At 44.8% G+C, this 16,370-nt stretch overlaps 1 protein-coding gene across 1 annotated transcript in view; it reads right to left on the bottom strand.

Moving 5' to 3' along the window:
* FLT3 (fms related receptor tyrosine kinase 3) overlaps positions 1-16,370 on the bottom strand; it is a 126,459-nt gene that overhangs the window by 53,031 nt on the left and 57,058 nt on the right. The window contains exon 8 of the mRNA XM_044284638.1: positions 3,127-3,268. Coding sequence (XP_044140573.1) covers positions 3,127-3,268 — 142 coding nt within the window. The remainder of the gene's footprint in view (positions 1-3,126; positions 3,269-16,370) is intronic.

Here is a 16,370-nt window from a genome sequence, read left to right as displayed (position 1 = left end):
GAGATGTGCACCCCTTTGTTCCGCTCAGGGCACACCCTTGTTTGAGGGGTCTCCTGGCTCGTGGTGGTTTGGGGTGTTCTTGGGGTTGGTGGAGGTATATGGTGGAGTACAAGGAAGGTTGATGGTAAGGCAAAAATGTGCAAGGCAGTACGATACTGTGGCAAAACAGATGTTGGTGCATGCAATGATGAGGTTCTTTACTGGCAATAAACTTAAAACATGGCAGACAGGGTCCTTATCATGTGTGGACCAGCAGATCTTACATATGTTGCGGTTTCCAAAGTTCTCATGGTTCTACAGGCTGCAAAGGTGGTAAACAGGCTGAGAGCCTGAGATGTTTCTTCTCTGAGTCAATCTTCCAAAATCTGTACTTTCTCTCTGAAATTCAACCACAGGGGTGCAATATCTCTGAACTTCTCAATCTCTCCAAATGTGGCCCTACAATTACCAGCTGAAGTCCTATGCAAATGGCCAAAGTATGTCAGGGTGTTTGAGCTCCCATTCCTTCCAGACAAATGTGCTATGGAGTCAAAAAGCTTTATGCAGGTTATCTCCACAGACTTTTTGGTCTGCACCTCTTCACAATGGCTTATACGCTCCAAGATGTTCTCAATTGCTTCCTTAAAGGCTAGTTTAAGTCTCATTTTATTTCCTTGCTGACTGGTACTTTCCAGGTCTGCTTTTTAGCTACCTAATTTTTCACTATCTCTCACTACACTGCCCCCCATACTGAGTTCAGACCACTCCCTATGGGAAGGGTTGAAGCAGCCCCACCTCGCAACGGTTACCAAGGACTGTTAACCACTTGACAACCTGTAGAAGGAAAAACACAACGATACATTTCCTGCACAATTGTAACCCCTTTAGCATTGGGCTACGAGCACACTGCCAATGTGTATGGGAAAAGCAACTACATAAGCATCTCTGTTAAATAACAGTTAAAATAAGAGTTAATAAAAGTTACTCAGTAAGGTATGTGTACCCCAAAATGATGTCATCAATGTGTGCACATTACATAACTAGGAATTGTTTTTTTTACCACCTGGAATGAAACAATGAAAATTTGTATTGCAATACTGTCAGTAGAGATCTTCAACACAATAAGGAGCAGATACACAAAGTATGGCAACCCCTTTGTGCGATCCCAGGGCCCGAGGTCAAAGTTGCATTCATGTTACATAATTTCTATTAAAGGGATACCTAAAGCATGCTCACAAGCTGAGGCTGCTCCTTACATGGCGGGTTCCAGCTATATAGTAACTGGGATCGGAGATTACTCTGATCCCGGTCATTTAACAGATACCAAGGTCGCTATTGACTGCGGTATCTGGGGGGTTAGACAGAAGGAGATGGGCTTACTCTGTGCTCTGATCGTAGCCCCCTGGCAAAATTGTGGAGCTCTGATCAGCTGCTATGATGGTGAATATTATATTTTTTTTTTACCATTATACCATTATGTTTTTCCCACTATAGTCTATGGTAAATTAAATAGTGGAATTACAAAATACAACATGTCCCACAGAAAATAAACCTATATGGATGGAAAATGTAAAAAAAAATATGGCTTTTGGAATACAGAAAGGGAAAAACGAAACCATAAAAGCAGAAATTGGCCAGGTTCTTAAGGGGCTAAACTTAGTACTTTTCCTACACCACTTTCCTACCGGAGTCATTTTGAGACTTTTTTTTGTAAATCTACCATGTAACAAATGCCTTACCATGACCGTTTTCAAACTACTTTTTAAAAGTGGAGATGGCAAAAAAGTGGAGTGTAAAATGGCAAAAGGTTTGGCAAATTTGGAACAAAATGGCTATTTTATATTTTAAATGCTGCAGCCAGAAATTTATGCAATTTTTTTTGTAGTTTTAGAATGTTGTTGACTTAGCTGGAAATATTGTGAAATGTAAGAAGCCTTGTATATTCACTGCTGACAATTCACTAAGGGTACTTTCACACTAGCGTTAAGGTTTTCCGGTATTGAGTTCTGTCATAGGGTCTCAATACCGGAAAAAAATGCTTCAGTTTTGTCCCCATTCATCGTCAATAGGGACAAAACTGTACTGAACAGTTGCGTTCCCAGACCGGAGAGCAAACCGCAACATGTTGTATTTTGCATTCCGTTCTGGGGATGCGGAGCAAAACGGATCCGTCATGACCCCAATGTAAGTCAATGGAGACGGATCGTTTTCTCTGGCACAATCTGCCACAATAGAAAACTGATCCGTCTCCGTTGACTTTCAATTGAGTTAATGACGGATAGGTTTTGGCAATGTTAAAACGATGTTAAAGATAATAAAACCGGATCCGTTCAAACGGATGCAGATGGTTGTATTATCAGTAACGGAAGTGTTTTTAATGGACCCTGCCGGATGCAGCAAAAACGCTAGTGTGAAAGTAGCCTTACTTAGAACTACTGCATCATCTCCCGCCTAGACTACTGCAACACTCTCCCCTGTGGCCTTCCATCTAGCACTCTCGCACCCCTCCAATCTATCCTCCATTCTGCTGCCCGACTAATCCACCTCTCACCCTATTACTCCTCTGCCAATCCCTTCACTGGCTCCCCATTGCCCAGCGAATTTACTTCAAAGTACTAACAAATACATACAAGGCCGTCCACAACCTGTCCCCTCCCTACATCTCTGAGCTACTTTCCCGATACACCCCACACGCACTCTCCGATCCTCACAAGACCTCCTTCTCTCCTCCTATCACCTCTTCCCCCAATCGCCTCCAAGATTTCTCCCGTGCATCCCCCATACTCTGGAACTCGCTACCCCAACATATCAGACTCTCACCTACAGTGGAATCCTACAAAAGAAACCTGAAAACCCACCTCTTCAGACAAGCCTACAACCAGTGACCCTGCTGCCTCTTTACCGCCATGACCAACTTCACCCGCACCTACTGTGCCCTTCTCCCATACCATGTAGATTGTAAGCCCTCACTGGCAGGACCCTCTCTCCTTCTGTACCGGTTTGTAACTCGTCTTGTTTATGATTAGTGCAATTGTCTGTATTATGTATGTGCACCCCTTATCATATGTACAGCGCTATGGAATGAACGGTGCTTTAATAATAAATAATAATAATAACTTTGATTTTCTCACTATTATACATCCTTACCTATTACGTTAAAGCTTTGAGACTTTTTGGGATGGACGGTTGAGGTACATGTGATGTTCGTGCTGTTTCCTCCATTTAATGAGGCAAACAATACTCTCAGCATATACCGAACTCTGTATGAGCTCTTTTCAAAGGACGACATCTACAATGGAATAATTTGGAGTAAATTAGCAACATGCCTTATTATGTATAGTCATATATTCAACAGGGGAATCAAGCAAAGTGAAGGAGAGTCATTCAAAATCATATCTTAAAAGGAGTACATTTCCTCAAACTGATGGACCGAGTGAGCTCCACACCACAATTTGGCACCATCAAGTGAGGTTTCTATACCACATGAATCTGCTTCAGGTATTGTAAACGGCATCAAGAACATCTCTGAAAATGGACACAACAGTAGAAACAGATTTATTATTACTGTCTTTAGACTCTCTATTCTTAGTTTACGCCACCTGTAAGTTGGCTTAGTTTTACTTGAAAAATGATGGTGTATTTTTTGGCAGATGGAGATGTTATTAAGAAGCCCCATCCTTTTCTGATAAGCCACTCACAATTGTCAGACAAGGCATAAAAAAGTTAGAAAAGAATACAATACACTTGATAAATGTGGTGCAAACTTTTTGTTGGGATGGGTGCTTGTTACCCCCCTTCACTACATGCCTCAAGATAGCATTGGGCTACTTTCTCACTTGCATTGTTAATTCAAATATTGAGATCAAGCAGAGGATCGCTATACCGGAATTAAACGGATCAGTATTGATTTTGCACATCAGGATGCATCCATTCCGTTAGGATGCGGTTGTGTGAAATCTAAACGGATCCTTCACCATTGACTTAAATTGTTTTCAGAGCCGGATCTTTTTTTTTCCATTTTTATGAGCGGACGTAAAACCGCAGATTGCAGTGGTTTTGTGTCCAGTCACAAAACGGAATTCTGATGGAATGGATCCTGATGCATCCTGAACGGATCTCTTTCCATTCAGAATGCATGAGGACTAAACGCAAATGTTTTTTTCCAGTATTTGGATCCTCTGCCGGATCTCAATACCGGAAAGCAACAACGCAAGTGTGAAGCCTTAGCCTTAGCAGCGACTTATCTCCTGCCAGAACAAAAGGATCAGACCTGATCAGAGAGCTGCTATTGGTGGAGAGTCGGGTGCTCCCAATACATATTAGATAGCTGGCCTTGTCGAAATCGGTAGGTTCACCCATCGATCATCGAATGCAGGGGTGCACAATGTTTTCAGGGTGGCGGCAACATTATCAGAATGAACCAATGTCAAGGGCAGAAAATAAAATTTAAAGGGGTATTACCAAATGAAATACTATATTTATGCCATATTGAACACACAGTATACACCATTAATGTCTAGTTGCAGTTCCAGCACTCCCATCTAATGGGAGAAATACATGAAAGATACATGTGAGCAGCCACAAGACATAGACATACATGTCGGTTACCAGATGGTTGGGGGCTGCACAGAATGGTATCAAGGGCGGCATTCGGCCCCCGGGCCACAGGTTGTGCACCCCATGTCTAATTTTTATGAGGGCCTTTGTGTGTACAGAGTTGCTATCCTGCTATATCTAGGCCTCCAGCAAGTGTGCATAAGACAGAAGACATGACACTGAAAATGTGATGTATGCTGCTGCTTGGAGCAGATTGTCAGGAGCGCAGTCTCGGTATGGAACTTTGACTGAGGTTTTTGTTAGCAAGGTGAACCATTTTGTTAATAGCAGAACGACTAGGCTGTGTCGAAAGAGGTCGAGAGAGTCATTTTTATAAGTCAATGGACTGTCTATTGTCTGTGCAATGTCCGACAAACCTTTATTGATAGGAGTTTGTTGTATGAAATTATAAGGCATAGGCACTAGAGTTGAGCGAACACCTGGATGTTCGGGTTCGAGAAGTTCGGCCGAACATCCCGGAAATGTTCGGGTTCGGGATCCGAACCCGATCCGAACTTCGTCCCGAACCCGAACCCCATTGAAGTCAATGGGGACCCGAACTTTTCGGCACTAAAAAGGCTGTAAAACAGCCCAGGAAAGAGCTAGAGGGCTGCAAAAGGCAGCAACATGTAGGTAAATCCCCTGCAAACAAATGTGGATAGGGAAATGAATTAAAATAAAAATTAAATAAATAAAAATTAACCAAAATCAATTGGAGAGAGGTTCCATAGCAGAGAATCTGGCTTCCCGTCACCCACCACTGGAACAGTCCATTCTCAGATATTTAGGCCCCGGCACCCAGGCAGAGGAGAGAGGTCCCGTAACAGAGAATCTGTCTTCATGTCAGCAGAGAATTAGTCTGCATGTCATAGCAGAGAATGAGGCTTCACGTCAGCCACCACTGCAACAGTCCATTGGCATATATTTAGGCCCAGCACACACACAGGCAGAGGAGAGAGGTCCCGTAACAGAGAATCTGGCTTCATGTCAGCAGAGAATCAGTCTGCATGTCATAGCAGAGAATCAGGCTTCACGTCAGCCACCACTGCAACAGTCCATTGTCATAAATTTAGGCCCAGCACCCAGGCAGAGGAGAGAGGTCCCGTAACAGAGAATCTGGCTTCATGTCAGCAGAGAATCAGTCTTCATATCATAGCAGAGAATCAGGCTTCACGTCACCCACCACTGTAAGAGTCAATTTTCATAAATTTAGGCCCAGAACCCAGGCAGAGGAGAAAGGTCCCGTAACAGACAATCTGGCTTCATGTCAGCAGAGAATCAGTCTTCATATCATAGCAGAGAATCAGGCTTCACGTCACCCACCACTGTAAGAGTCAATTTTCATAAATTTAGGCCCAGAACCCAGGCAGAGGAGAAAGGTCCCGTAACAGACAATCTGGCTTCATGTCAGCAGAGAATCAGTCTTCATATCATAGCAGAGAATCAGGCTTCACGTCACCCACCACTGTAAGAGTCAATTTTCATAAATTTAGGCCCAGAACCCAGGCAGAGGAGAAAGGTCCCGTAACAGACAATCTGGCTTCATGTCAGCAGAGAATCAGTCTTCATATCATAGCAGAGAATCAGGCTTCACGTCACCCACCACTGTAAGAGTCAATTTTCATAAATTTAGGCCCAGAACCCAGGCAGAGGAGAAAGGTCCCGTAACAGACAATCTGGCTTCATGTCAGCAGAGAATCAGTCTTCATATCATAGCAGAGAATCAGGCTTCACGTCACCCACCACTGTAAGAGTCAATTTTCATAAATTTAGGCCCAGAACCCAGGCAGAGGAGAAAGGTCCCGTAACAGACAATCTGGCTTCATGTCAGCAGAGAATCAGTCTTCATATCATAGCAGAGAATCAGGCTTCACGTCACCCACCACTGTAAGAGTCAATTTTCATAAATTTAGGCCCAGAACCCAGGCAGAGGAGAAAGGTCCCGTAACAGACAATCTGGCTTCATGTCAGCAGAGAATCAGTCTTCATATCATAGCAGAGAATCAGGCTTCACGTCACCCACCACTGTAAGAGTCAATTTTCATAAATTTAGGCCCAGAACCCAGGTAGAGGAGAAAGGTCCCGTAACAGACAATCTGGCTTCATGACAGCAGAGAATCAGTCTGCATGTCATAGCAGAGAATCAGGCTTCACGTCAGCCACCACTGCAACAGTCCATTGTCATAAATTTAGGCCCAGCACCCAGGCAGAGGAGAGAGGTCCCGTAAAAGAGGATCTGGCTTCATGTCAGCAGAGAATCAGTCTGCATGTCATAGCAGAGAATCAGGCTTCACGTCAGCCACCACTGCAACAGTCCATTGTCATAAATTTAGGCCCAGCACCCAGGCAGAGGAGAGAGGTCCCGTAACAGAGGATCTGGCTTCATGTCAGCAGAGAATCAGTCTGCATGTCATAGCAGAGAATCAGGCTTCACGTCAGCCACCACTGCAACAGTCCATTGTCATAAATTTAGGCCCAGCACCCAGGCAGAGGAGAGAGGTCCCGTAACAGACAATCTGGCTTCATGTCAGCAGAGAATTAGTCTGCATGTCATAGCAGAGAATCAGGCTTCATGTCAGCCACCACTGCAACAGTCCATTGGCATATATTTAGGCCTAGCACACAGGCAGAGGAGAGGTTCATTCAACTTTGGGTAGCATCGCAATATAATGGTAAAATGAAAATAAAAATAGGATTGAATGAGGAAGTGCCCTGGAGTCCAATAATATATGGTTATGGGGAGGTAGTTAATGTCTAATCTGGACAAGGGACGGACAGGTCCTGTGGGATCCATGCCTGGTTCATTTTTATGAACGTCAGCTTGTCCACATTGGCTGTAGACAGGCGGCTGCGTTTGTCTGTAATGACGCCCCCTGCCGTGCTGAATACACGTTCAGACAAAACGCTGGCTGCCGGGCAGGCCAGCACCTCCAAGGCATAAAAGGCTAGCTCTGGCCACGTGGACAATTTAGAGACCCAGAAGTTGAATGGGGCCGAACCATCAGTCAGTACGTGGAGGGGTGTGCACACGTACTGTTCCACCATGTTAGTGAAATGTTGCCTCCTGCTAACACGTTGCGTATCAGGTGGTGGTGCAGTTAGCTGTGGCGTGTTGACAAAAGTTTTCCACATCTCTGCCATGCTAACCCTGCCCTCAGAGGAGCTGGCCGTGACACAGCTGCCTTGGCGACCTCTTGCTCCTCCTCTGCCTTGGCCTTGGGCTTCCACTTGTTCCCCTGTGACATTTGGGAATGCTCTCAGTAGCGCGTCTACCAACGTGCGCTTGTACTCGCGCATCTTCCTATCACGCTCCAGTGCAGGAAGTAAGGTGGGCACATTGTCTTTGTAGCGTGGATCCAGCAGGGTGGCAACCCAGTAGTCCGCACAGGTTAAAATGTGGGCAACTCTGCTGTCGTTGCGCAGGCACTGCAGCATGTAGTCGCTCATGTGTGCCAGGCTGCCCAGGGGTAAGGACAAGCTGTCCTCTGTGGGAGGCGTATCGTCATCGTCCTGCCTTTCCCCCCAGCCACGCACCAGTGATGGACCCGAGCTGCGTTGGGTGCCACCCCGCTGTGACCATGCTTCATCCTCATCCTCCTCCACCTCCTCCTCATCCTCGTCCTCCTCGTCCTCCAGTAGTGGGCCCTGGCTGGCCACATTTGTACCTGGCCTCTGCTGTTGCAAAAAACCTCCCTCTGAGTCACTTCGAAGAGACTGGCCTGAAAGTGCTAAAAATGACCCCTCTTCCTCATCCTCCTCCTCCTCCTCCTGGGCCACCTCCTGTTCCATCATCGCCCTAAGTGTTTTCTCAAGGAGACATAGAAGTGGTATTGTAACGCTGATAACGGTGTCATCGCCACTGGCCATGTTGGTGGAGTACTCGAAACAGCGCAACAGGGCACACAGGTCTCGCATGGAGGCCCAGTCATTGGTGGTGAAGTGGTGCTGTTCTGTAGTGCGACTGACCCGTGCGTGCTGCAGCTGAAACTCCACTATGGCCTGCTGCTGCTCGCACAGTCTGTCCAGCATGTGCAAGGTGGAGTTCCACCTGGTGGGCACGTCGCATATGAGGCGGTGAGCGGGAAGGCCGAAGTTACGCTGTAGCGCAGACAGGCGAGCAGCGGCAGGATGTGAACGCCGGAAGCGCGAACAGACGGCCCGCACTTTATGCAGCAGCTCTGACATGTCGGGGTAGTTGTGAATGAACTTCTGCACCACCAAATTCAGCACATGCGCCAAGCAAGGGATGTGCGTCAAATTGGCTAGTCCCAGAGCTGCAACGAGATTTCGCCCATTATCACACACCACCAGGCCGGGCTTGAGGCTCACCGGCAGCAACCACTCGTCGGTCTGTTGTTCAATACCCCGCCACAACTCCTGTGCGGTGTGGGGCCTGTCCCCCAAACATATGAGTTTCAGAATGGCCTGCTGACGTTTACCCCGGGCTGTGCTGAAGTTGGTGGTGAAGGTGTGTGGCTGACTGGATGAGCAGGTGGAAGAAGAGGAGGAGGAAGCCGAGAAGGAGGAGGTGGCAACAGGAGGCAAAGAATGTTGCCCTGCGATCCTTGGCGGCGGCAGGACGTGCGCCAAACAGCTCTCCGCCTGGGGCCCAGCTGCCACTACATTTACCCAGTGTGCAGTTAGGGAGATATAGCGTCCCTGGCCGTGCTTACTGGTCCACGTATCTGTGGTTAGGTGGACCTTGCTACAGATGGCGTTGCGCAGTGCACACTTGATTTTATCGGATACTTGGTTGTGCAGGGAAGGCACGGCTCTCTTGGAGAAGTAGTGCCGGCTGGGAACAACATACTGTGGGACAGCAAGCGACATGAGCTGTTTGAAGCTGTCTGTGTCCACCAGCCTAAATGACAGCATTTCATAGGCCAGTAGTTTAGAAATGCTGGCATTCAGGGCCAGGGATCGAGGGTGGCTAGGTGGGAATTTACGCTTTCTATCAAATGTTTGTGAGATGGAGAGCTGAACGCTGGCGTGTGACATGGTTGAGACGCTTGGTGACGGAGGTGGTGGTGGTGGTGTTGGTGGTACATCCCCTGTTTGCTGGGCGGCAGGTGCCAACGTTCCTCCAGAGGCGGAGGAAGAGGCCGAGGCGGCAGCAGCAGAATAGGCCGAGGCGGCAGCAGCAGAAGAGGTAGCAGGGGGAGCCTGAGTGACTTCCTTGGTTTTAAGGTGTTTACTCCACTGCAGTTCATGCTTTGCATGCAGGTGCCTGGTCATGCAGGTTGTGCTCAGGTTCAGAACGTTAATGCCTCGCTTCAGGCTCTGATGGCACAGCGTGCAAACCACTCGGGTCTTGTCGTCAGCACATTGTTTGAAGAAGTGCCATGCCAGGGAACTCCTTGAAGCTGCCTTTGGGGTGCTCGGTCCCAGATGGCGGCGGTCAGTAGCAGGCGGAGTCTCTTGGCGGCGGGTGTTCTGCTTTTGCCCACTGCTCCCTCTTTTGCTACGCTGTTGGCTCGGTCTCACCACTGCCTCTTCCTCCGAACTGTGAAAGTCAGTGGCACGACCTTCATTCCATGTGGGGTCTAGGACCTCATCGTCCCCTGCATCGTCTTCCACCCAGTCTTGATCCCTGACCTCCTGTTCAGTCTGCACACTGCAGAAAGACGCAGCAGTTGGCACCTGTGTTTCGTCATCATCAGAGACATGCTGAGGTGGTATTCCCATGTCCTCATCATCAGGAAACATAAGTGGTTGTGCGTCAGTGCATTCTATGTCTTTCACCGCTGGGGAAGGGCTAGGTGGATGCCCTTGGGAAACCCTGCCAGCGGAGTCTTCAAACAGCATAAGAGACTGCTGCATAACTTGAGGCTGAGACAGTTTCCCTGGTATGCATGGGGGTGATGTGACAGACTGATGGGGTTGGTTTTCAGGCGCCATCTGTGCGCTTTCTGCAGAAGACTGGGTGGGAGATAATGTGAACGTGCTGGATCCACTGTCGGCCACCCAATTGACTAATGCCTGTACCTGCTCAGGCCTTACCATCCTTAGAACGGCATTGGGCCCCACCATATATCGCTGTAAATTCTGGCGGCTACTGGGACCTGAGGTAGTTGGTACACTAGGACGTGTGGATGTGGCAGAACGGCCACGTCCTCTCCCAGCACCAGAGGGTCCACTAACACCACCACGACCATGTCCACGTCCGCGTCCCTTACTAGATGTTTTTCTCATTGTTATGGTTCACCACAACAACAAATATATTATTTGGCCCAATGTATTGTATTCAAATTCAGCGGGATATAAATTTGAGGCCTAGTATTTAGGCGCTGGGTGACCGGTATGGATTTAGTGACAGAATTAGACTTGGAAATGCACAGAAGCGTGTGTGTGAAGTTATTCTGAATGACCCAATGTGCACCTTGAATATTATATACCCTTTTTGGGATAGATTTCAAATAGCTCTGATATAGCAGGAACCACTAAATTATGAAATTGCTAAATTGGGAATTGTACTTCAACCCAGAACAAAAAATGTGCTTTGACGGGCACTAAATAACTTTCCCAGCTACAACAGGACAGCGGTAACGAGAGATTTAGAGGGATTTAAATTTGAGGCCTAGTATTTAGGCGCTGGGTGACAGGTATGGGTTTAGTGACAGAATTAGACTTGGAAATACACAGTAGCGGGTGTGTGTGAAGTTATTCTGAATGACCCAATGTGCACCTTCAATATTATATACCCTTTTAGGGATAGATTTCAAATAGCTCTGATATAGCAGAAACCACTAAATTATGAAATTGCTAAATTGGGAATTGTACTTCAACCCAGAACAAAAAATGTGCTTTGACGGACACTAAATATCTTGCCCAGCAACAACAGTACAGCGGTGGGTAACGAGAGATTTAGAGGGATTTAAATTTGAGGCCTAGTATTTAGGCGCTGGGTCACCGGTATGGATTTAGTGACAGAATTAGACTTGGAAATGCACAGAAGCGTGTGTGTGAAGTTATTCTGAATGACCCTATGTGCACCTTCAATATTATATACCCTTTTAGGGATAGATTTCAAATAGCTCTGATATAGCAGAAACCACTAAATTATGAAATTGCTAAATTGGGAATTGTACTTCAACCCAGAACAAAAAATGTGCTTTGACGGACACTAAATATCTTGCCCAGCAACAACAGTACAGCGGTGGGTAACGAGAGATTTAGAGGGATTTAAATTTGAGGCCTAGTATTTAGGCGCTGGGTCACCGGTATGGATTTAGTGACAGAATTAGACTTGGAAATGCACAGAAGCGTGTGTGTGAAGTTATTCTGAATGACCCTATGTGCACCTTCAATATTATATACCCTTTTAGGGATAGATTTCAAATAGCTCTGATATAGCAGAAACCACTAAATTATGAAATTGCTAAATTGGGAATTGTACTTCAACCCAGAACAAAAAATGTGCTTTGACGGACACTAAATATCTTGCCCAGCAACAACAGTACAGCGGTGGGTAACGAGAGATTTAGAGGGATTTAAATTTGAGGCCTAGTATTTAGGCGCTGGGTCACCGGTATGGATTTAGTGACAGAATTAGACTTGGAAATGCACAGAAGCGTGTGTGTGAAGTTATTCTGAATGACCCTATGTGCACCTTCAATATTATATACCCTTTTAGGGATAGATTTCAAATAGCTCTGATATAGCAGAAACCACTAAATTATGAAATTGCTAAATTGGGAATTGTACTTCAACCCAGAACAAAAAATGTGCTTTGACGGACACTAAATATCTTGCCCAGCAACAACAGTACAGCGGTGGGTAACGAGAGATTTAGAGGGATTTAAATTTGAGGCCTAGTATTTAGGCGCTGGGTCACCGGTATGGATTTAGTGACAGAATTAGACTTGGAAATGCACAGAAGCGTGTGTGTGAAGTTATTCTGAATGACCCTATGTGCACCTTCAATATTATATACCCTTTTAGGGATAGATTTCAAATAGCTCTGATATAGCAGAAACCACTAAATTATGAAATTGCTAAATTGGGAATTGTACTTCAACCCAGAACAAAAAATGTGCTTTGACGGACACTAAATATCTTGCCCAGCAACAACAGTACAGCGGTGGGTAACGAGAGATTTAGAGGGATTTAAATTTGAGGCCTAGTATTTAGGCGCTGGGTCACCGGTATGGATTTAGTGACAGAATTAGACTTGGAAATGCACAGAAGCGTGTGTGTGAAGTTATTCTGAATGACCCTATGTGCACCTTCAATATTATATACCCTTTTAGGGATAGATTTCAAATAGCTCTGATATAGCAGAAACCACTAAATTATGAAATTGCTAAATTGGGAATTGTACTTCAACCCAGAACAAAAAATGTGCTTTGACGGACACTAAATATCTTGCCCAGCAACAACAGTACAGCGGTGGGTAACGAGAGATTTAGAGGGATTTAAATTTGAGGCCTAGTATTTAGGCGCTGGGTCACCGGTATGGATTTAGTGACAGAATTAGACTTGGAAATGCACAGAAGCGTGTGTGTGAAGTTATTCTGAATGACCCTATGTGCACCTTCAATATTATATACCCTTTTAGGGATAGATTTCAAATAGCTCTGATATAGCAGAAACCACTAAATTATGAAATTGCTAAATTGGGAATTGTACTTCAACCCAGAACAAAAAATGTGCTTTGACGGACACTAAATATCTTGCCCAGCAACAACAGTACAGCGGTGGGTAACGAGAGATTTAGAGGGATTTAAATTTGAGGCCTAGTATTTAGGCGCTGGGTCACCGGTATGGATTTAGTGACAGAATTAGACTTGGAAATGCACAGAAGCGTGTGTGTGAAGTTATTCTGAATGACCCTATGTGCACCTTCAATATTATATACCCTTTTAGGGATAGATTTCAAATAGCTCTGATATAGCAGAAACCACTAAATTATGAAATTGCTAAATTGGGAATTGTACTTCAACCCAGAACAAAAAATGTGCTTTGACGGACACTAAATATCTTGCCCAGCAACAACAGTACAGCGGTGGGTAACGAGAGATTTAGAGGGATTTAAATTTGAGGCCTAGTATTTAGGCGCTGGGTCACCGGTATGGATTTAGTGACAGAATTAGACTTGGAAATGCACAGAAGCGTGTGTGTGAAGTTATTCTGAATGACCCTATGTGCACCTTCAATATTATATACCCTTTTAGGGATAGATTTCAAATAGCTCTGATATAGCAGAAACCACTAAATTATGAAATTGCTAAATTGGGAATTGTACTTCAACCCAGAACAAAAAATGTGCTTTGACGGACACTAAATATCTTGCCCAGCAACAACAGTACAGCGGTGGGTAACGAGAGATTTAGAGGGATTTAAATTTGAGGCCTAGTATTTAGGCGCTGGGTCACCGGTATGGATTTAGTGACAGAATTAGACTTGGAAATGCACAGAAGCGTGTGTGTGAAGTTATTCTGAATGACCCTATGTGCACCTTCAATATTATATACCCTTTTAGGGATAGATTTCAAATAGCTCTGATATAGCAGAAACCACTAAATTATGAAATTGCTAAATTGGGAATTGTACTTCAACCCAGAACAAAAAATGTGCTTTGACGGACACTAAATATCTTGCCCAGCAACAACAGTACAGCGGTGGGTAACGAGAGATTTAGAGGGATTTAAATTTGAGGCCTAGTATTTAGGCGCTGGGTCACCGGTATGGATTTAGTGACAGAATTAGACTTGGAAATGCACAGAAGCGTGTGTGTGAAGTTATTCTGAATGACCCTATGTGCACCTTCAATATTATATACCCTTTTAGGGATAGATTTCAAATAGCTCTGATATAGCAGAAACCACTAAATTATGAAATTGCTAAATTGGGAATTGTACTTCAACCCAGAACAAAAAATGTGCTTTGACGGACACTAAATATCTTGCCCAGCAACAACAGTACAGCGGTGGGTAACGAGAGATTTAGAGGGATTTAAATTTGAGGCCTAGTATTTAGGCGCTGGGTCACCGGTATGGATTTAGTGACAGAATTAGACTTGGAAATGCACAGAAGCGTGTGTGTGAAGTTATTCTGAATGACCCTATGTGCACCTTCAATATTATATACCCTTTTAGGGATAGATTTCAAATAGCTCTGATATAGCAGAAACCACTAAATTATGAAATTGCTAAATTGGGAATTGTACTTCAACCCAGAACAAAAAATGTGCTTTGACGGACACTAAATATCTTGCCCAGCAACAACAGTACAGCGGTGGGTAACGAGAGATTTAGAGGGATTTAAATTTGAGGCCTAGTATTTAGGCGCTGGGTCACCGGTATGGATTTAGTGACAGAATTAGACTTGGAAATGCACAGAAGCGTGTGTGTGAAGTTATTCTGAATGACCCTATGTGCACCTTCAATATTATATACCCTTTTAGGGATAGATTTCAAATAGCTCTGATATAGCAGAAACCACTAAATTATGAAATTGCTAAATTGGGAATTGTACTTCAACCCAGAACAAAAAATGTGCTTTGACGGACACTAAATATCTTGCCCAGCAACAACAGTACAGCGGTAACGAGAGATTTAGAGGGATTTAAATTTGAGGCCTAGTATTTAGGCGCTGGGTGACAGGTATGGGTTTAGTGACAGAATTAGACTTGGAAATACACAGTAGCGGGTGTGTGTGAAGTTATTCTGAATGACCCAATGTGCACCTTCAATATTATATACCCTTTTAGGGATAGATTCCAAATAGCTCTGATATAGCAGGAACCACTAAATTATGAAATTGCTAAATTGGGAATTGTACTTCAACCCAGAACAAAAAATGTGCTTTGACGGACACTAAATATCTTGCCCAGCAACAACAGTACAGCGGTAACGAGAGATTTAGAGGGATTTAAATTTGAGGCCTAGTATTTAGGCGCTGGGTGACAGGTATGGGTTTAGTGACAGAATTAGACTTGGAAATACACAGTAGCGGGTGTGTGTGAAGTTATTCTGAATGACCCAATGTGCACCTTCAATATTATATACCCTTTTAGGGATAGATTCCAAATAGCTCTGATATAGCAGGAACCACTAAATTATGAAATTGCTAAATTGGGAATTGTACTTCAACCCAGAACAAAAAATGTGCTTTGACGGACACTAAATATCTTGCCCAGCAACAACAGTACAGCGGTAACGAGAGATTTAGAGGGATTTAAATTTGAGGCCTAGTATTTAGGCGCTGGGTGACAGGTATGGGTTTAGTGACAGAATTAGACTTGGAAATACACAGTAGCGGGTGTGTGTGAAGTTATTCTGAATGACCCAATGTGCACCTTCAATATTATATACCCTTTTTGGGATAGATTTCAAATAGCTCTGATATAGCAGGAACCACTAAATTATGAAATTGCTAAATTGGGAATTGTATTTCAACCCAGAACAAGAAATGTGCTTGAACGGACACTAAATAACTCGCCCAGCTACAGCACTAGGGACAGATTTAGCTGGATATAAATTTGAGGCCTAGTATTTAGGCGCTGGGTGACCGGTATGGATTTAGTGACAGAATTAGACTGGGATATGGCCAAAAAATAAACAGACTATTGCTGGTTAAATGCACTTGGTGTGACAGCTTCACCCTGATGTAGGCTTTAGCCAAAAAACAACCACACCATTGAGGGTTAAATGCACTTGGTGACAGGCGCAGCTTGCCCCTGATTTTGTATATGGCCAAAAAATGAACAGACTATTGCTGGTTAAATGCACTTGGTGTGACAGCTTCACCCTGATGTAGGCTTTAGCCAAAAAACAACCACACCATTGAGGGTT

Source organism: Bufo gargarizans, chromosome 3, assembly GCF_014858855.1.
Source record: "Bufo gargarizans isolate SCDJY-AF-19 chromosome 3, ASM1485885v1, whole genome shotgun sequence".
Lineage (NCBI taxonomy): Eukaryota > Metazoa > Chordata > Amphibia > Anura > Bufonidae > Bufo > Bufo gargarizans.
Note: the sequence above shows the minus strand (reverse complement) of the source record. Positions and strands in the feature narration are given on the sequence as shown.